Below are 22,383 nucleotides of genomic sequence, written 5' to 3'. Positions count from 1 at the left end.
TCTCATTTGCCTGCAGTATAATGGCATCAGTGTGTATGTATCAACCAGGCTTAAAATGTCTAATCCTCTCTGCTATGAACTTGGTTCTCTAAAAATGACATCAGATCCCCAAAACAGTTCCCAAAAGGATTCTCGATCCTAGGAGGTAGTAATTGGTAATTTTTTTTTCCATTGGTTTTAGAAAAGATGACTTCTGAAAGGTTGCCAGGCATTTCTAAGTTGACCTTAGTTTAATCCATGCCAGCCCCTCTGAGCCAGAGTGAGGGCACCTGAAAATCAAGCTAGATTCTGCTCTAGTCCATTGCAAACCAGCAGTATCCTCTCTTGGGCAATAGCTTTTGTAATCCATCAGCCAGATCTTGAGCCTTATTGATTTTCCTTTTTAAATGGGAACCTTAAGGGAAGCCTATCACCATTTTAAATAATTGGCCCCAACCACAGTTGTGTTACAAAACAAAATCAGAGAGTGAGGATAGGGGAAGCTTTTGGGTTTTCCTGCTCCTTTGTCTTTAGTGGTCTAATTATCTTATCCAAGTCACGGTCTATCTGAGCTGAAGACCTGAAAGTGTTCCAGTTTAGCTGTGTCCTGTGGGGAACAGATGACATTCCTACAAGATAATGAGCTGCCTGGAAGAGGAAAAGCTTTGGCTTCTTCCCAAAGACAGCCAATAGAATAATTGTGTGTGTACTGGAGCTAGCGAGATTTAGATGGGATTTTTATTAAGGTGATTATTTCCTATTTGATGATAACCTCTAGGTGTTTTTCCCAGCAGAATCAGTGACCTTAATGATTCTTGTCAAAGAACAAATGCTCTCTATGTCCAGAGGAGGAAAAAAAATGATCTGGTCGCAAAATTGAACTCCAATCTCTAATCCCTTTATGACCCTGGGACAAGTCACAGAGATCAGACTTGCCCTGCTGTTTTCTGATGATAAGGATACTTCCCCAGAGGGTGATGGCAATCAGTGGACAGGGCTATGGCACGAGGCTTTTCCAATTTCATTGTATTTGGTGCCTAGTTAGAATGAATTTATGGGGTTACCTTGTGCACTGACCCTCTGTCTGGGTGCTGGGCAAGATCTAAGCCTCTGTGGGACCGAATAGCTGAACCTTTTCCAGAGTCAGTGGAGAGATGGAGATCTGCTGCCTCTCTCATTTTTTGACAGAGGCAGTTGATGAGGAGGAAACAACTAAATAGCTCATCTGGTCATCTCATCAGTGAGGATGAGAACATTTCATTTCATATCCAGCACTGTCATTCTAAATTGACATTTACTGAGGACATGTTGAGTGGCCAGAACTGTTCTGGGCACTATAATGGGATTGCTTTGAAGAGGGCCTCTTGTCCTTGGCAGGTGTGGGCTTGGTATAATGTCTTTTATTATGAACTTTTCACCACTCTTTGAAACTTGGTGCCTTGCACAGAGCTCAGGGGATGGAAGAGTGGAGAGGGCTGTGAGAACCGCTCAGAAAAACAAGCTTCCTTTTGGACACTTATTACAGTATTAATATCCATCTCTCTACAGGCTGGATGCTTGGCCGGATAAGTTTCTGGCACAGCAGGCTCCATAGGCTGATGGATGATTGGGTCCCTGAACGGTATTGTCTGGGCTAGGTGTCTGGATGGAAGCCCAGCCCAATTCATTACCTGGAAAAATAACTCGTCTGATAAGCCGAATAAATCTGCTTCCCATCACTGTCAGGGGAAGTTGTGTTGTCCGGAGAGAAATTCTGTCTCAGACAATCTTGGCAGAGAATAAGACAAGTTGCGGCAAACAGTTTTCGTGTGCTCAGACATCAAGGGATCCCCTTAAGGTGAGTGCTGCTATTTCAAAGACTTCTTAAAATAAATCCCAAAGATAATGGCTAGTACTTGTGTTTCCCCCAAAAAACTTAAACAAGATATGGTGAGCTTTTGAATGACTTCACTTTTATTGAAGGTTTTAGAAACTTATTCGAGTTGCTGCTATTATTCATCCATGAAGAAAGATATCAATAAAAAAAATCATTAGTACAGTTCTCTGCACACATTAAGCGCTCAAATACAATTGATTGGTTTGACCATCTTTGGGCATGACTATAGAAAAGATATTGATCACCATATGACAATCAAAGGAAAAGATGACTGGAATATTCATTACAATTCAGTGGCCATCTGATCTGAGGACGTGTGTGTTAGAAAACTATCAGCCTCACGAGGCTCTTCTAAGAATTATTATAGATTATGGTACTTCCTGGTTTGAGTTGTCCTTGTTCAAGTGAATTTAAGCACCCAATGGCATGATTAATTGGGCCCAGCTAATGAGCCAAGGATGTTTTGATGGCGTACAATAGATTGTGCCTTTTCATGGATCTTGCCTCGGATTGGACCACACTGATACTGTCGGGTTGTTGGAAGGGAGAGAGGAAAAATGAGCTAATTTTCCCACCTGCCGAAATGGAGGCGTCAGACTCTTGTCTGGTTGACATTGACCAATTCCATGCACTTACTACTAGGCGGAGAACTAACGGGCAGTGGGCATTACCAATGACAGTGATAAATGGAGGCCCAGCAGGTAAATGACCAGGTTTGTCTGCCCTTTGGTGCTGTTCTTCCTCAGTGGTTTGTCCTTTGCAGAGTAAGTGTGACAAACAATAATATGCAGCAGCTGTATTTTCAGCTGATCTGGGTGAAAGGTAGAGGAAATCTCAATGGTGCAAATGCAGAACCATCAGATCCCAGCATGGGCAGCAGGAAAATCTAGCTCTGGGTAAACCCACATTCACACGGAACATTCTGAAATGACTTCTTGGGTCAGGCCCCACAGTATCAGTTGTCCTTAGGGTTTGGTACTCCTGCCAGAAATAGAATATTGATTCTAAACTGAAATGTTTCCATTCTGAGAGTTCTTCAAGCCATGAGAGTGAGGATACATAGTTTTCCCGAGGTAGACATTCCACAGCATTAACAGTGCTACTTTGCCTTAGATATAGTCTCCCCTCTAGACTGTAAGTTTGTTGTAGGCCAGGAATGCGTCTACCAACTCTGCTCTTTTGCACTCTCCCAAGTGCTTAGTACAGTGCTCTGCACAAAGTAAGTGCTCAGTAAATATCACTGATTTGATTTATAATCTCCTAGAGGACAAGGGTCATGTCTTTTTTTTTTTTCCTCCTGGTGTACTTCCCCCACCTCTTAGTATAGGGTCTCTGCACAGTAGAGGCTTAATAAACACCACTGACAGAATGGCACTGATGACTATCTTCCTTGGGAATCACAGTGGATGTAGATAATGCAATAGTGTTGTGTCCACTTCATTGTATTTTCTACAGAGCATTGAAATATTTTTCTCTGTATGATGTAATCTGTGCTCCAGACTATTTTCACAGATGTAGCAATGTGTTGTTTGCCAAGGACAAGTAGCCCTCTTCAAAGCAAACCCATTATAATGCCTCGAAAGAACAGTTCTGCCCACTCAGTGTATTAGTAATGTATTTATTGAATGACCATTAAGTACAATGCACTACATGAAGTATTTGGGAAGGCACTTCAGGTGCATCAATCAGTGGAATTTATTGAGCATTTACTGTGTGCAGAGCAATGTACTAAGTACTTGGGAGAGTACCATACAACAAAGTGGTAACCAGTCTCTTCCCACAGAATTTTAGAGTCTAGAAGGGGAGACAGATGTAACTACAAGAATAAATTACAGGCTTGTGCATAAGTCCTGTGGGAATGAGGGTGGAGTGAATAACAAGTGCTTAGAGGGTAGAGATCTAAGTGCATAGGTGAAGCAGAAGGGAGAGCGAGTTGGGGGGAAAAGGGAGCTTAATTAAGGAAAGCCTCTTAGAGGAGATGTGATATTTACTAAGGCTTTGAAGGTGGGTAGAATGGTGGTCTATTGTATATGGAGGAGGAATAAATTCCGGGACAGAGGGAGGACACGGGCAAGGGGATGGTGGTGAGATCAAGGAGCAGTGAGTAGTTTGGGTTTAGAGGAGTGAAGTGCATAGGCAATCAGCAGATGGTAAGGAGTTTCCTTTTGATGCAGAGGTAAATGGATAACAACTGCAAGTTCTTGAGGAATGGGGAGACCTGGAGACTGAATCACTTTTTAGAAAAGTGTTCTGGGCAGCAGAGTGATGTATGGAGTGGAGTTGGGGAGAGACAGGAGGCAGGAAGGTCAGTGAGGAGGCTGATAAAGTAGTCAAAGTGGGCTATGGTAAGCAGTTAGATCAGCAAAGTAGCCATTTCGATTTGGAAGAAAGGGTGGATTTTAGCAATGTTGTAAAGGTAGAATTGACAAGATTTGGTGACATTAAATATGTGGGTTGAAGGACTGACATGAGTTGAGGATAATGCCAAATTTATGGGATTGTGAGATAGGGAGGTTGGTGGTATTTCGTACAGTAGTGGAAAGACGGTGGGAGGACAAGTGCTTGGACCAGCATGGTGGCAATATGGGGAGGAGAAGGAGGAGCAGATCCTAGCAATCATGTGGAGGAAAAGCCTATAGGATTTGTTGATGGACTGAATATGGGAGTTGCAGCTGAAGGAGGAGTTGGGGAATATTCCAGGGTTATATACCTCAGAGATGGGCAGCCTGATGGAGTTTTCAATAGTAAATGCTTGTTGCAGGAAAAGATTGAGGCGGGGGGAAAGGGATGGGGCTCAGCTTTGGAAATAATGAGCTTGAAGTACTCTTGGAACATACATGCAAAGATAGCCTGGAGAAAGGAGGAGGTGTAAGACTGTAGAAATCACTAGCCTGGATCAGAAACAGGATGAGAATTTACAGAGAGTGACCCAGAGACAAACCCATTCTTCTCACAATATTGACAGATCCCTTAGATTCTAGCTGCCTTTTGATTTCAAATCCTCTGAACCTCTCCTTAATGCCGGAACCCTAGAGTGGATGGAGTGCACAGATAAAATGTTTATAGCTAGGATTCTGTCTTCTTTTAATGATTTCATTCAGAGAAAGGCCGACCGATGGTCTTTCATGGTACAAAGCGTTGGATTTCATCAAGCTGGATCAGTTGTGCTCCTGCTATTCTGATGAGTGGATCTTTGTATCCAAACCAATATTTAGTACAGTGTCTGGAATGTAGGAAGAGCTTAGAAAATATTATTATGTGCCCATTTTCACCTTTCCTGATAGTATCATCTTCTTGGGATAGGCTTCCAGGAGGTCTCTCCAAAGGGACAGAAAGCACCGAAGAATCATGCAGAAGAAGAAGTTTCTGGGATCAGAATGTCCTCAGAAGTAGAAAGATTGCATAGCAGCCTGTCAGAAGAGAAGATTCTACAAGATCCTTTGCTTTTTTATGTTTTGGTAGATACAGGGGGAGAAGATCTGGGTTATGACCTCACTTGGTGGCGAAGGTGAATTTTTTGGGGCTTTAGAGAGTCTAAATCTCATGGGGAGCTGCTGGGGTCAAATTAGGGAACCCTAGATGTGAGGCTGGCTCTTAGTTTGGGACAATTGATGGTATGTAGATTTCACTCTGGTTAGCACTCCCTGTATGCCCTCAGTATTGTGTGAAGCTGTTTCTAGTTCCCTAGAAAGCTGGGATGAAGTAGGAAGAACCTCAGGAGTGGTAGTAGAGGAGGTGAGGCCAAAGGTGTCACTTCTCGATCTAGAATCACCCTTTTCTGGGTAATTCACTGGTTTATTTTTGGGGATCGCCTAGACTTCTGGGGAAGTTGTACGCGCAACCTGCTGCCCGCTTCCCAGGAAAGTGACTTTACAGTGGTCCGTGAAAGTCCACCACGTGACTCTCATTTAAGAGAAGCTGGGAAGGTTCCCTGAACAGTTTAACACATCTGAGCACATAGAGCTTGCTGATACAATTCAGACATATGAAAAGGGTTTCCCTTCCCCTGATAAGACCAAGAGATCTGAGTCTTCAGGACTGAGAACCTTTGCAGAGGAACTGATTACAGTGCTAGTGGCTTGGGCCATGCATCTTACCTTCTCTTGCCAATCCACCAGTCAATTAATGGTATTTGAGTGCAGAGCAGTCATTACCAGTCACGTTCTTGCTGCGACACAGAAAGCAGTGAGCATTCTCTCCTTTTCTCCCCTCTCCTTCCCTCCTTCGTGTTTTTTGTATGCTCCTAATAGGGCTAGGGAACCTTCACTTATAACAATGTTAATTGAAACTGCTGAAAGGCTTCTTTTAAATCAACATTTCTCTTATTAAAAAGGAGGGGAAAAGGGGGTCCATTGTCTGTGTGGTCTTAGGGGGAGGGAGAGTGATGTTCTCTGATGCTGTGGGCTGCCAAGATGAGAATAGAAATAGGGCACAGAAAGTAAATCAGCCAGTGATTATCTTAAGGAAATGAGACTTTCTTTTTTGTGGAAATCATCAGAAGAAACCCAACATCAGTCTCTTATTCTGCTGCATTGTTACCCCCTGGGTGAACAACCTCGGATGGCAAGTTTTAAAATTAAACAAATGGGGGGAAATTGCTCAAATGACCAAGGGCTTGGGGTTTTTGGTCATTGTTTTGAATCACCAGAATATCCAATTTATAGGGCTAGAAGGTGATCGAAGACACTGTTGAAATAATTAAAAGTGTAACCCTTTATTTTTCAATTTTGTCTTGCCCAGAGGAATCAAATGGATTTTTGCCTCAGTGCCAAGTTAATTGTTTAATGTCTTTTAATCTACCTATTAGAGGTAATCGTTTTTCATTTTAAATCAATCAATTAGCAGTATTTAATGTGGACCCACAGAGTTCAGAGCACAACACTAAGCTCTTGGGAGAGAACAACATTAATGAACCACATTCTTCCTGCCCTCAAGAAACTTATGATCAAATGAGGGAAACAAATAAAAACTACATAAGTACAGACAAATAGTTGAGAATGGCAAGGCTTTTAACTTTGGGTTAAATTTATTTTTAAAAATGGCAAATTTCTGTTTACTTAATGTTGGGCTCTTCATCTCTGACTGCCCAATTGCCTTGAGACAGCCAGTTACATCCCAGATGTTTCAGTCAATCACTACTGCTATTTACTGAACACCTACTGAGTGCAGAGCACTGTACTAAGCGCTTCGGAGAGTACAATAGAAGCGAAGCAGGTCTTCCTTGCAGTCAGACAAAACAATTTATAAAAAATATTTACAAATTGTTTTTACATTTACAAACTATTGAGGAGGATTAAGAACAAGGAAATTGTATGTGTGTCCTCTGAAGGCAGAGGGTAGCAAGGTTGGGGTTGGAATCACTAAATCAATTCAACTTCCTGAGTGGAAGACATTGAGGGATGAGTCAAGATAGGAAATGATTCATAAAATCCAAACTGAGCTCAGGTAAGAAAACCTTTTGGAGTACTGGCAGAATGGTAGGTGACCTTCATTTGTGCATATTTCAAGGGGAACATTTTCTGGAAGAACGTGGCAGAGCTTTTGAGGATGCATTTGTCGACGAGACTTTCAAGGACTCTCCATGGACTCGCCTTGAAAAGAGACTGGAAGATCAGCAAAGGGATAAGGAACCAGAGAGTCTTGTGTGAGACAACCAGTGAAAAATTTCAAAATCAGGTAGCAACACGTAAGTGGGGAAAACAAAATGGGGACCGGAATGAGAGGGGAGCCAGTTTCCACTGGGGAAATGAAATAGAGTAATGGGGTCATTATCTTGATGATTTTTATAGGCAAAATGCTTGCTGACTTCTGTATAACCTAGTCTGGCTAGCAAGTTTGGGCATGAGAGAGCAAGGATGGTAAAAATCGGTTTTGGGTGGAATTGGACCCTGGTTATGATCAATGGAAGTGTGAGAGGTGCTTGTGCAGTCAATAGCTTGTACCCCTTCCCCCCCCTTTATAGTGAGTGACCCTTTCCCTGGACCTGCTCACTGACGAGGCCTTAATAATAATAATAATAATAATAATAATAATAATAATGATGTTGGTATTTGTTAAGTGCTTACTATTTTCAGAGTACTGTTCTAAGCGCTGGAGGAGATACAGGGTCATCAGATTGTCTCACGTGAGGTTCACAGTCTTAATCCCCATTTTCCAGATGAGGTCACTGAAGCACAGAGAAGTTAAGTGACTTGCCCACTGTCATGCAGCTGACAAGTGGCAGATCAGGGATTCGAACCCATGACCTCTGACTCCCAAGCCTGGGCTCTTTCCACTGAGCCACGCTGCTTTAAACTTCCCTTGCGTACTATAGGCACTCTTTTTCTGATTCTTGGGTACATTCATATTGTCAAAGGTTGTTGCTATTCTGGGAGATTGGAATGTCCCAGAAAGATCAAGAAAATGGTAATTTAAATATCTGTAGAATGGGCCAATATATTGATGATGCATTATTTTTCTAATTCGATTAAAAAGCAAACCTATCTGGGTTACAGCTCTACAGACTCACAACCTGGTTTGGAATTTGATGTCCTGTTGTCCCCACCACACTCTTTCTGATTCCATTTTCTGCATCTTTGTCTATTCCTTAATTAATAATAATAATAATAATGTTGGTGTTTGTTAAGCACTTACTATGTGCAGAGCACTGTTCTAAGCACTGGGGTAAATACAGGGTAATCAGGTTGTCCCATTTGGGGCTCACAGTCTTCATCCCCATTTTACAAATGAGGTAACTGAGGCACAGAGAAGTTAAGTGACTTGCCCACAGTCACACAGCTGACAAGTGGCAGAGCTGGGATTCAAACTCATGACCTCTGACTCCCAAGCCCAGTCTCTTTCCACTGAGCCATGAATAGTGTGCTATCTAGGTAGCAGAATTCAGTGATGACATTAAATTATTTGTTGCTTATGTATTGCCTATCCTAAAAAACAACAACAACAAAAAAATCCAAACCCAAAACCCTCCCTTGATCCCATGGTTCCCTCCAGTTATCTCCCTCCCACCATTCTTCTCTAAACTTGAATGAGTTGTCTACATCTGCTGCCTCCACATTCTACCTGTGACCCCTGCCAATCTGACTTCCGCCCCCTGTTCTCTACAGAAACGGCCCTCTCAATCATCACAGGGATCTCACCGCCAAATCTAACAGCCTCTATTCCATCCTAATCCTCCTCCACCTCTCAGCTGCCTTTGCTGTCAAGAAACTCTTTCTTTTGGAAATATCCAAACTTGGATTAACTATCTTCTCCTAGTTCTCCTCCCATCTCTCTGGCCACATATGCTGTCTCCTTTGTGGGTACCCCCACTGTCTTCCATCCTCTAACTAGGAGAATCTCTAGAGGCTCAGTTCTAGGTCCCCTTCTAATCTCCATCTACATCGACTCCCTTGGAGAATTCATTGCTCTCATCGCTTCAACTATCGTCTTTATGTGGATGGGCCCTAAGTCTATATTTCCAGCCCTGATCTTTCTCCTTCTCTGCAGTTTCGTATTTCCTCTTACCTTCAGGGCATCTCTACTACACAGACACAACAAGCATCATGGACAACTCATCTTCCCACCCACAACCCATCCTCCCTGATTTTCCATCACTTTAGAAAGCATTACCATCCTCCCTATGTCACAAGTCTCTAACCTTGGCATTAACCTCGATTTCATTTTTTCCAACCCCATATTCGATGTCACCAAATCCTGTCAGTTGATTCAATTACTTATTCTATCCCACCCTCATTACTACATCTGCCTCCTCACTGACCTCCCTTCCTCCCGTCTCTTCCCACTCGAGTTACATACTTCACTCGGCTACTCGCGTCATAATTCTAAAAAAAATTCAGTCCATGTTTCCTCCCTCCTCAAGAACCTCCAATGGTTGCCCATCCACCTCCGCATCAAATAGAAATACATTGCCATCGGCTTTAAAGCACTCAATCACCTTGTCTTACCTTGCTGATTTCCAACTTTGCTCCTGTAACACCAACCTACTCACTGTACCTCGAGCTCATCTGTCTCACTGCTGACTCCTCGGCTACCTCCTGTCTCTGGCCTGGAACGTCCTCCCACTTCATTTCTGATGGGCCGACACTCTCCATCCCCACCTTTTGAAGATTTATTAAAATCACATCTCCTTGAAGTCTTCCAAGTCCTCATTTCCCCTATTCCTTCTCCCCTCTGCTTTGCCAGTACAGATGGATTTGTGCCCCTTATTCACCCTACGCTCAACACTTATGTATGTAACCATAATTTGTTTCAATGTCTGTCTCCCGTTCTGGACTCTAAGCTTCTTATGATCAGGGAAAATGTGTACCAATTCTGCAATATTGTACTCTCCTAAGCATCTAGTACAGTGCTCTTCTCTTGGTAAGCACTGGTGCTTGAGGGATTTACCTCCTCAATCAGTGGTATTTACTGAGTGCTTATTAAATGTGGAGTGCCTGGGAGAGTATAATACAGAACAGTAAGCATAAATGATCCTTGTCCACAAAGAGCTTATGGACTAGAGACATACACGAAGATAAATTGCAAACTGATATGTATGTAAGTGCTGTGGGGCTGGGAGATGAGTGAACATCACCTTACCTCCCTTAGGCCATTTTATCAACTACCTCAAAACTCAGTCTTTTTTTTTTTAATGTTATTTGTTAAACGTTTACTATGTGCCAGGCACTGTAATAAGTGCTGGTGTAGTTACAAGGTTGGACATAGTTCAGGTCTCATATTTGATGAGATGAGGTAACTGAGGCACAGAGTAGTTAATGGCTTGCCCAAGGACCCACAGCAGACAAGTGGCAAGGCCTGAATTAAAACTCAGGCCTTTCTGACTCCCGATCTGTGCTCACTCCATAAGGCCACGCTGCTCCTGTTTATTTGCTGCTTTTCTTTAAAGTGTTTATTTTTAGTCATTTATAGCTTATGTCTCCCCCATTACTTTATACACTCTACTTAAGGACTGGGTAGTGTGTCTTTTACTGTATTTCTCAAGTGTACAATAGAGGCCGTTAGGTCCTCTTTGAAGAGAAGCTTTGCGAATATTGGTTTGATGAAACAGGAGCAAAAATATGCAGGCCTTGAATGTGGTAAATGAATCTGTACAGTTAGGAATCATGGAATGTCAGTTTGACAGTCATCTTTCCTGACATACTGCATGCATGGAGAGTATTTCACTTATCACTGGTGTCATCTTCTACAATGAAGGACAGGGTTTGCTCTTTCGAAAAGAGGAAGAGAGTACAGTGTGCTATAAACAGTAGACTTTCAGTAAATATTGTTAATACTAAAAGAAAATATTAGGGGAAAGGAAACCATCACTTTGTCTTTCTTGTCTCTTTCCTTTCAGGAGATACAACGTCTCTCCCAGCCAAAACTGATGTCTTTATAGGCTCTGCAAGCCCAATTTTTATTTTCTCACAGCAAGCTCTTTCTGAAAACCCTGGCATATGCCTTACAAGCCCCCTTGTCTTTTTGTTCTCGTGTCATTTTTTGAGTTATGTTTTCCAGTTCTCTTTTCCTCACCTCACCACAGGATGTGTGATGTGTGCAGAAAAGTGAACTTTCATTGGAAAATTTCCATTTTCCTGTATAATGGATATTTCAGTAGCTTAAAATCACAGGTGAGAGAAGGGTCACAAAGGTTTTCGTATTAAATTTGTAGGAAGAAGAAGGTTTTACGGAGGAATAGGCTTATGCATGTTCCCCTGCCTCCTGTCTTGTTCAGAGGTTGGATTACCACATTAATTCCTTAAATTTTTTATTTCAATCCAAGTGACCATCCCTTGTAAAGTTAAAAAAAAGGTAGAATGTAATTACAACTTTTGCACCCTTAGTGAGCTTAGAGTCCTCATTTGTCATGTATCCTAGGGAAATAATGCATTCGGGCTAGATAATAAAAGACAGATGATATATGGCTCCTACTGAAATACATTAACTGCAAGGGACTAATAGCATTAATTCTGCTGATCAGGTTCACTGGAGTTGTCAACCAACTGGAAAGGATTTTGGGCATCAGATGAGCTGGTTCTAAGTGTTCTATAGTCCAAAGTCTAGGGTGCAAACTTCACTATCACTGAAAAATTGATCCACTTTCCAGCATGGAGTGAATGAGGGTCCTTAGCGATTACACCCCGTATCTTGCCATGGCCGCTTCAGTTCAACATTTCTTGTCTGAGGTCAGTGAAAAGAGCACAGACCTAGGAGTTAGAAGACCTGGGTTCTAATCCTGTCCCTTCCACTTCTCTGTCACCACACTTCTTAAACCTCCAGGGCCTCACCTCTCCCAACCTTTACCCCATACTTAATAAAATTGAAACCATTAGGCATGTTCTCCCTAAAATCTCCCGTGCTGGGAGATTTTCTCCAGTGCCTTTCTCTTCGACTCTTTCATCCTTCCCAGCAGTATTTCAAAATCTACCTCCTCTACCTGCAGTTCTGCCCCCATTCCACTGAACCTAATCGAAACACTTGCCCCGCCTTCTTTCCTCAGTGAATGCAATTTTCAACTGTTCATTTTCCAATGGCTCCTCTCCCTTGCTTTCAAACATAATTATGTATTGCCTATCCTAAAAAACCCCTCCCTTAACCGCACAGCACCCTGCAGTGATTGCCTCATCTCTCTCATCGTTCAATTTCAAACCCCTTGAACGAGTTGTCTTCACCTGCTGTCTCTACTTATTTTCCACCAATTCTCTTTTTGAACCCCTACAATATGGCTTCTGCTTCCTGCACTCCACAGAAACTGCCCATTCTGAAGTCACCACGACCTCCTACTTGCCAAATCCATTGGCTTTTACTCTTCGTCTTAATCCTCCTCAACCTCTTTCCTGCCGTTGACACTGTAGACCACCACTTTCTCCTGGAAATATTTTCTAACCTTGGCTTCACTGACACTATCTTCTCATGGTTCTTCTCCTAGCTATCTGGCTGCTTCTTCTCAGTCTTGCTGTCTCCACATTTGCCTCCCACCCTGTAACTGTGGGAGTCGTTCCAGGCTCATTTCTGCATCCGCTTCTATTCTCTAGCTACATCCACTCACTTGGAGAATCCATTCATTCCGGTGGCTTCAACTACCATCTCTGCAGATGACTCCCAAATCTACTTCTCCATCCTCAAACCTTTCTCCTCTAAGTCTTGTGTTCCCTCTTGTATTCAGGACATCTCTACTTGGATGTCCCCCCCCCCACCTCAAATTAATCATGTACAAAACAGAGCTCGTCATCTTACCCTCTGAAACCTGTCTCCCCCATGAATTTTCTAACACTGTAGACGACACCATTATCCTTCCTGTTTCACAAGCCCATGCCATTATTCTTGACTTCTTTCTCTCATTCAGCTCACACATTCAACCTGTCCCAAAATCCTGTCAGTTCAACCTTCACAATATCTATAGAATCTGCCCTTTCCTCAAGATCTGAACTGCTACCATGCTCATCCAAACACTAATTTCCTGCCTTGACAACTGCCCTCGGTTCGCTGACCTCCCTGCCTTCTGTCTCTTCCCTCTTCAGTGTATAATTAAGTCTGTTGCTTTGGATCATTTTTCTGAAAAATCATTCAGTCACTGTCTTCCCCACTCCTCAGGAACCTTCAGTGATTTACCATCCACCTCTGTATGAACAAAAACTCCTTACCATTGGCTTTAAGGCACCCCATCAGATCTCGCCCTCCTTCCTTACCTCTCTGTTCTCCTACTAAAACCTAGTGTGCACACTCTATTCCTCTATTGCCCACCTACACTCCAAAACTCTATCACTTCAATCCCACCACCAACCCCTAACCCCTGTCCTCTTTCAGGCCTGAAACTCCCTTCCCCTTCACACCTTACAGTCCAACACTCTCTTCTAAAATCACATCACCTCCCAGTGACCTTCTCTGAATCAGCCTTCATTTCCCCTATCCACCCTCCCCATTGATTATGTCTTTAGCTTTGTACCCCTTAAGCACTTTCATACTCACCTCAACCACAGAACGCTTAAGTATATATTCTTTTGGACTTCTATTTTCCCTATCGGTAACTTATTTTAATGTCTGTTTATCCCTGCAGACTGTGAGCTCCTGTGGGCAGGAATTCTCTGCCAGCCCTATTGTATTCTATTTTCCCATGTGCTTAGTACAGTTCCCCACATTCAATGTTATTGATTTGATTTGTTACAGTATAATTGTCAAATTATTAGTCAAAAAAGGCACCTTAAGTTTTTAGTGGACGCGGGCCTGCTAGTCCTTATTTTAAACTGTACCCAGAATCTCTCATCATTGTTGTCATTTCCAATTTTAGACACTTGGAACTGCTATTGCCATATTTGAGTAATCTAAACAGCTGCCTACAATTATGGCTCATTACTCCTTGAAGTTTTTGATTCTTTTTCTCCCATTGTTAGGGAAGTGTTTCTGAGTGTAATCTAGTCCGGGTGAGACACAGACACTGAAGTTTTGGACAGGAGTCAGAAATATTCCAATATTCCCCACCATCCCCAATTCCCTTCTCGTTCGATAACCTCCCCATTAACCTCGCTCAAAAACCCATAACCTAGGTTTCATCCTCGACGACTTGCTCTCTATCAACTCTTACATTAGATCCACTGCCAAGCCTCTATGGTTCTTCCTACGTAAGCTCTCCCTGGTGTCCCTGATCCTACCCACGCAAGCAGTTCTGATCAGAGTGCAGCTAGAATATTGTTTTGGCCCCTTCACAGGCCTCCCTGCCTCTAGTTTCTTCCACTCCAATTTCTACTATAGGCTGCTGTGTGCATCATCCCTTTGAAGCATTGCTTCATCCACATCTCTTCTCTTCTCCAAATCCTCCACTGGCTTTCTGTGTCCCTCTCCAGCCAACACAAATGACTCACAGTTGTTCTCAAGTCTCCCCATCAACTTGCCTCACTTTACTTCAATCCTCTCTTCATCCACTATCCCCCAACTTGCTTTGTTTCTTCCAAGGTATCTGTAACTTGCTCCCAACTGTTCTGTCTCCATACCCCTGTTCGCCCTATTCTTCCAGCTTCTAACTCCCTCCATCCCCAAATCTAACAGATCTTGGGTTGTCCTCACATTCAAAGCTCTGCTATAATGCCTCCACTGCCACCAAAGCTTCCCAGATTAGTTCTCCAAACACTAAATTGTATAAACCCATCTGTCTCTCCAGTGCTTATGAATTGATTTATTCCTACCATCGGCACTTTTTTGGAAGTATCTTGACTATTCTACTTGTAAATATTTATATTTCTGCCTCTCAACAAGCCTCTCAAGTGTAGACAATATCACTTCTTTTTTTCCATTTCTCAAGTGCTCCCAAATGCTTAAAATAGTGTACTGCATCAAGTAGATATTCAATAAATACTACTCTACTAGCCAACTGCCTGGGGAACGTGGTTTCTGCAAACATCCTCCCTCGGTCCAGTCTTCTGTTGTGGGTCCTCTTCTCCATCTGTGTCCTTCTGTGATTTGTTCGTTGGTTGTGCTGCTGTTCACTCCCTTACAAGGGACCCCTAATCTCCTGGTCCTGACCGGTTTCAGCTAGGGCTTGCGGTGGGTTCTTCCTTCCATGTCCCCTGTGAAGTATTCTCATCTTCTAGTGGTCAATATTTCACAAACCTAGCTTTTCATCTAACACCTGGACTTCTGCCTTACATCCTTCTCTGTATTCCTGGCAATCTGCCTTACATCTTTTCACATTCCCTGCCTTTTAATGCATAAACCTACATCTCCTATCTTTTGTCAATTCGTACCCCTGCAATTTTTATAATAAAGGAAAGAAACTCTTCCCAGTGTGTTTGGAGGATATAGATGATGCTATTTAATGGCGTTTAGGTGTTTACTATTGCCAAGCACTATGGCGGATAGAAGTTAATCAGGTTGGACACCGTTCCTGTCCTACAAAGGGCTCACAGTCTTAATTCCCACTTTACAGCTGAGGGAACTGAGGCACAGAGAAGTGAAGTGACTTACCCAAGGTCACACAGCAGACAAGTGGCAGAGCAGGAATTCGAATCCAGGTCCTTCTGACGTCCAGGCCCGTGCTCTATTCATTAGGCTAAACTCCTTCTCTGGACCTTTTAGGCCTGTTGTCAATTCTCAGAGAGTTGAGGAGGAGGAAGGATTTTCCTGGAAGCAGGAAAATTCACCATTTACTTCTCCACTTCCCTAGTTGCCTACCTGAGGTGGTGGGAAAAGCCAGGTCATATTAGGAAGCACATATTATAATGCTACATTCAGGCTGCTCTTTTGGGCAAATCACTAGATTAAGGCATCTTTCTTTCATTCCTCACTTTTTCCTGTTCCTTCCTCTTCCCATAATCCTTAAGAAATGTGGTTCTAATTCCGGTGCAGTCAATTACCTGTTCTAACCCCTTGGCAAGTCCTTTAAATTACCTTGGTTTCCTCATCTGTGAAATAGGGATTAAATATCTGTTCTCTGCCCCCCATAAACTATGAGCCCCCTTGTGAGACAAGGACTGTATCTGATCTTGTTGGAATTATATCTACCCTGTGCTTAGCACAATGCTTGGCTCAAAATAAGTGTTTAGCAAATTCCACTACAATATCCTGGGCAGCAGAATAAACCCAGGAGGGAGAGAAAGCAGGAGCTTACACCACATACCTCTGGCTCTGGCATCTATTTTTCAGCCGTCGTTTAGCATTTACGGGTCACAGACTGGCTCAAGAGCATGCAGAATCCTACTGGATACTGGATATGCTGCTTGGACCCTCGGGATTCATTTTATGAACAAGAACAGGGACAACCAACCACCCACCCTGGAAGCTAGTGATGATGCTGATGGACCCTCCCATTGAAAATAAAGGAACTGCCTTTGTTCATTCACAAAATCTCTAGGGCCAAGAAATTGAGCAAAGAAATTGATTATATTGCGAGGGCTGTTGATTGTCTCTCACCTCTAATAATAATGATAATTAATAATTGTGCTATTTAAGTGGTTACTGGGTCAACCACTAAACTAAGCGCGAGGGTAGACACAGGATAATCAGGTCTCACAAGGGGGCAGAGTCTAAGTAGGAGGGAAAAAAGATATTGAATCCTCCTTTTGCAGAGGAGAAAACTGACTGAAAACTGAGAGAAGTTAAATGACTTGCCAAGGGCTCACAGAGTGGCTCCACTTTGTATAGAACTCAGGTTCTCTAAGTCTCAGTTCTGGGTTCTTTCCACTATGCTTCACTGCCTCTGCTGGTCATGTTCTTGCTGGGACCGAAGCAAACTGAAAAGAGTTTGGATGATAAAAAGGGCTGTGTTGCCCAACCGTAGAAATCCACCTAGGTCACCCCCTTTCCATCTCAGTCTTTTAGGATGTCTCCCCTGCTATTTTCTCTCAATCCATCAATGGTATTTATTGAACATTTTCTGTGTGTGCAGACCACTATAGTAGGTGCTTGGGAGAGTGCAATACAGTGGAATTGGTAGACACATTCCCTGCCTATGATGTGAAGCAATATGGACTATTGGAAGGAGCGTGGGCCTTGGAATCAGAGGAACTTGATTCTAACCCTGGATTGACCACTTGTCTGCTGGGTGACCTTGAGTAAGTCATTTAACTTCTCTGTACTTCAATTATAGAATATGAGCCTGGGAATCAGAAGGACTTCAGTTCTAATTCCAGGTCTGCCACTCGTCTGCTGTGTGACCTTGGGCAAGTCAATTCACTTCTCTATGCCTGTTACCTCATCTGTAAAATGAGGATTAAGATTGTGAGTCCCACGTGGGACAGGGACTGTGTGCCATCCAGTTTGTATCTGCCTCAGTGCTTGTTATAGTGCCTGGCACACAGTAAGCGCTTAATAAATACCACAACGATGATGATTAGAATGGGGATTAAGATTGAGAACCTTATGTGGGACAGGGACTGTGTCCAACCTGATTATCCTGTATCTACCCTAGCATTTAGTACAGCATCTAGTAATTGTGAGTACATAACAAATATCACTCAAAAATCCCCCCGAGAAACAGTTTACAGTTGAGGGCTGTCCAGTCCATATTTCACCTTGCAGCACTCTCCTTCCCATTGCCTGACCCCATCTTGCCGTACATCTCGGTGCTAGTTTCTCTAGCTTCTGATCTCCCCTTACTACATAATCCTGGAATGGTTCAGGTAAACAGAGCAGAAAGGAGTCTTCTTTCCACTTAGGTCCACTTGTAGCTGTTTTCTGATCTCATCCTAGCCTGCCTCTCTAGTGTCAGCTGAGCCCATTGTCAATTCAAGTTTGAGAAGCATCTTGGTCTAATGCTTAAAGCATGGCCTTGGGAGTCAAAAGGATCTGGGTTCTAATCCTGGCTCCACAACTTGTCTGCTGTGTGACCTCGGTCAGGACACTTCACTTCTCTGGGCCTCAATTAACTCAGCTGTAAAATGGGGGCTAAGACCGGGAACCCCATATAGGACATGATTTTCTTGTATCTACCCCATCCCTTATTTACAGCACCTAGCACATGGTAAGTGCTTAGCAAATACCTTTTTGGTTTTTTAAAGTTGTTTTAAGACACGTATAAAAGCTGAGCCTCTGCCCTCTGGATCCTAACCTCCCCACACCCAGCTTTTTTTGTCGCCAAAGGACAGAGTCGGGAGAAAACCTGAGGTGGCTCATTACTTCTGCTCCTTTGAAACCAGACCACTCTATGGTTCTGCAGAGTCCCATGGAGGATATCCAGAACTGCTCAATGGAGAGGAGGTATCACAGTCTTAAAATAACTTGCATATCTCTAGGGTCGCTGAGGGAAATTTTTTTTAGCTGAGAAACTACTATTCAGCACAGAGGGGAAATAAAAATAAGCTTTCCACATTTGGAAGACAAACAATGGGGTCAGGGGCCCAGCCTCTTAGCCCCACAATATATTACCGAGGGAGTGCTCAAGACAATGTGTTTTCATATCTTGAGGAGGGGGAGTGTGGAAGGATGCCTGGTAAAGAAAGTTCATCTCATGGGGACAAAATCTACTGTTGAATGAGGTGCTGGTTTTTGTGCTCCTGTGAAATAGATGAGAGGCCCAAGCTGTCTGCAAGAGTAGGATTATTCTGGTGTACGGCACTTTAAAGCAAGGTCCTGGAATGGGTGTTGAATGGATTTCTGTATTCTGTACATGCAGCATATGCAAATGTTTGAGTACTTCACACTAGGGTTTGAAGCTAAGTGAAACCAATGAAATGCTCACAGGTTTCTTCGGTTGCCTTGCTTTTCCATGCCTACCTCCCATTTCTTCCTGTCTACTCATTTCTCCTTTCTTCGACTCGCCAACTCACCTCCACCCATCCGTATCCTTTGTGGACAAAATGAGGAGATGGTTATTGTGGTTCAGCCATGATTCCTGCTGCCAAAGTGATCTGTGAGATGGTGCCATCTCACTATTATCCTGATCGAAGAGGACCCAGATGGATCTGAATTCTTGGGGCTGGCCCTAAACCTAATCCAGGTAGGTTCAGGTGCTGCTCTACCATCCCTGCAGTTCCACGTTTCAAGCCAGACAGGGAGTCAGAAGGACCTGGGTTCTAATCTAATAATAATAATAATGTTGGTGTTAAGCGCTTACTATGTGCAGAGCACTGTTCTAAGCGCTGGGGTAGATACAGGGTAATCAGGTTGTCCCACGTGAGGCTCACAGTTAATCCCCATTTTACAGAGGAGGGAACTGAGGTACAGAGAAGTGAAGTGACTTGCCCACAGTCACACAGCTGATAAGTGGCAGAGCTGGGAATCGAACTCATGACCTGTGACTCCCAAGCCCAGGCTCTTTTCCACCGAGCCACGCTGCTTCCCATGTCAGATCTCAGTTCCAGTGCTTGCCTGCTCTCTACCCTTGGGCAAATCACTTAACTTCCCTGTGCCTCCTAATTTATCTTCTAGACTGTGAGCCTGTTATTGGGTAGGGACTGTCTCTATCTGTTGCCCAATTGTACTTTCCAAGCACTTAGTACAGTGCTCTGCCCACAGGAAGCGCTCAATAAATATGATTGAATGAATGAATCTGTAAAATGGGGATTAAGACTGTGAGCCCCACGTGGGACAGGGACTTTGTCCAACCGGATTAGCTCATATGTACCCCAGCACTTAGTTCAGTGCCTGACACACAGTAAGTGCTTAATAATTACCATGGGTGGGAAAAAAAGCCACTTTGGGCCAGGGAGACTGCAATACGGTGGTATTAGACTGGGAACGAGCCTGGTGTAATTTGGGGGGCTCCTGGGTTTTCTGGAGGGCCATTGCTGAATGTGGATGACATCCTGACAGTGGTGGTATTTAAGTGCTTTTGGTGTACCCAGCACTGGGATACACATAAAATAACCAAAGAAGAGCCAGTCCCTATCCCACATAGGGCTCACAGCCTAAGTAGGAGGGAGGAAAGATCCCCACTTTACAGATGAGGAAAACTGAGGCACAGAGGCGTTGTGAATCACCCAAGGTCACACACAGTAGACACTGGTGGGGCCCTGGGATTAGGACCCAGAGCTGTGTGTTTTGGGCTGGTGGTGGCGACTCCTTCGCCACCTTCGCCGGAGCCTCCTCCCCCTCCCATCCTTTAACTGTTGGAGTTCCTCAAGGGTCAGTTCTCGGCCCTCTTCTGTTCTCCATTTACACTCACTCCCTCGGTGAACTCATTCGCTCTCATGGCTTCGACTACCATCCCTACGCAGATGACACGCAGATCTACATCTCCGCCCCTGCCCTCTCCCCTTCCCTTCGGGCTGGCATCTCCTCCCGCCTCCGGGATGTCTCCACCTGGATGTCGGCCCGCCACCTAAAACTCAACATGAGCGAGACTGAGCTCCTCATCTTCCCTCCCAAACCCGGTCCTCTCCCAGACTTCTCTATCACCGTGGATGGCACGACCATCCTTCCCGTCTCTCGGGCCCGCGATCTCGGTGTCATCCTTGACTCGTCTCTCTCGTTCACCCCACACATCCTATCCGTTACCGAGACCTGCCGGTTTCACCTCTACAATATCGCCAAGATCCGCCCTTTCCTCTCCACCCAGACGGCTACCTTACTGTTACGGGCTCTCGTTATATCCCGGCTAGACTACTGTGTCGGCCTTCTCTCTGACCTCCCTTCCTCCTCTCTCGCCCCGCTCCGGTCTATTCTTCACTCCGCTGCCCGGCTCATCCCCCGTTTAGACTGTAAGCCCGTCAGACGGCAGGGACTGTCTCTATCTGTTGCCGACTTGTTCATCCCAAGCGCTTAGTACAGTGCTCTGCACATAGTAAGCGCTCAATAAATACTATTGAATGAATGAATCTTCCTGCAGAAACGATCTGGGCATGTCACTCCCCTTCTTAAACAACTCCAGTGGTTGCCTATCAACCTCCGCTCCAAACAAAAACTCCTCACTCTAGGCTTTGAGGCTCTACATCACCTCGCCCCTTCCTACCTCTCCTCCCTTCTCTCTTTCTACCGCCCACCCCGCACGCTCCGCTCCTCCGCCCCCCACCTCCTCACCGTCCCTCGGTCTCGCCTATCCCGCCGTCGACCCCTCGGTCACGTCCTCCCGCGGTCCCGGAACGCCCTCCCTCCTCACCTCCGCCAAACTGATTCTCTTCCCCTCTTCAAAACCTTACTTAAAAATCACCTCCTCCAAGAGGCCTTCCCAGACTGAGCTCCTCTTCTCCCTCTACTCCCTCTGCCACCCCCCTTTACCTCTCCGCAGCTAAACCCTCTTTTTCCCCTTTTCCCTCTGCTCCTCCACCTCTCCCTTCCCATCCCCACAGCACTGTACTCGTCCGCTCGACTGTATATATTTTCATTACCCTATTTATTTTGTTAATGAATTGTACATCGCCTCGATTCTATTTAGTTGCCATTGTTTTTACGAGATGTTCTTCCCCTTGACTCTATTTATTGCCATTGTTCTCGTCTGTCCGTCTCCCCCGATTAGACCGTAAGCCCGTCAGACGGCAGGGACTGTCTCTATCTGTTGCCGATTTGTTCATCCCAAGCGCTTAGTACAGTGCTCTGCACATAGTAAGCGCTCAATAAATACTATTGAATGAATGAATGAATGACTCAGCCCATGGACCGTCAGACAACCCACGCAAGGTCCTGCTCTCAAGGCCAGTGCCGTGTTCTGGGAGCAACTTCCAACTGGGGCCTCCTTATAAAGCTGGGACCCTGCTTCACTGAATCAGTTGAATTGTCACTACTGCAGACTCCCAACTTTATTTTCTCTCCAGACAGCAGTTGAAAAGTTCTGAGTAAACCTCTGACGCACCATTTAGTTTTTTTTTTCTTTTTCTCCATGTTTCCCTAGTGTGTTATCATTTTTAATTTACTGGCTGTGAAAATTGCCCAGAGACCCAGAGATTCCCAGGATGTGAATCTGAGGCCTGGTGGTTGAGCTTTTATGAGTCTCTCAGACCCTAAGAGGAAACTCTCTTCTTCCAGCAAAAGCCATATGTTCCCTGGACAATGAGAGGAGAAAGTTTGGCCATCTGGTAGTGTGGCTCTTGGGGATATAAGATTTTCATTTAATCCTAACAAAGAGCAGATACTGTTAAGTGAAACTCTTGAAGTGTTTCGATGGGCTCATAAGTAACTGCAGTGCG

At 44.2% G+C, this 22,383-nt stretch overlaps 1 protein-coding gene across 1 annotated transcript; it reads left to right on the top strand.

The window, feature by feature from the left end:
* The first annotated feature begins 1,536 nt into the window (after positions 1-1,536).
* LOC114806437 lies at positions 1,537-22,175 on the top strand. The gene is made up of 5 exons (XM_039914584.1): positions 1,537-1,816; positions 7,364-7,541; positions 11,351-11,463; positions 18,404-18,520; positions 22,089-22,175. Exons 1-5 carry the CDS (start codon positions 1,625-1,627, stop codon positions 22,173-22,175), a joined length of 687 nt encoding a protein of 228 aa, XP_039770518.1. The 5' UTR covers positions 1,537-1,624.
* Positions 22,176-22,383: the final 208 nt, after the last annotated feature.

Source organism: Ornithorhynchus anatinus, chromosome 2 (assembly GCF_004115215.2).
Source record: "Ornithorhynchus anatinus isolate Pmale09 chromosome 2, mOrnAna1.pri.v4, whole genome shotgun sequence".
NCBI lineage: Eukaryota > Metazoa > Chordata > Mammalia > Monotremata > Ornithorhynchidae > Ornithorhynchus > Ornithorhynchus anatinus.
Note: the sequence above shows the minus strand (reverse complement) of the source record. Positions and strands in the feature narration are given on the sequence as shown.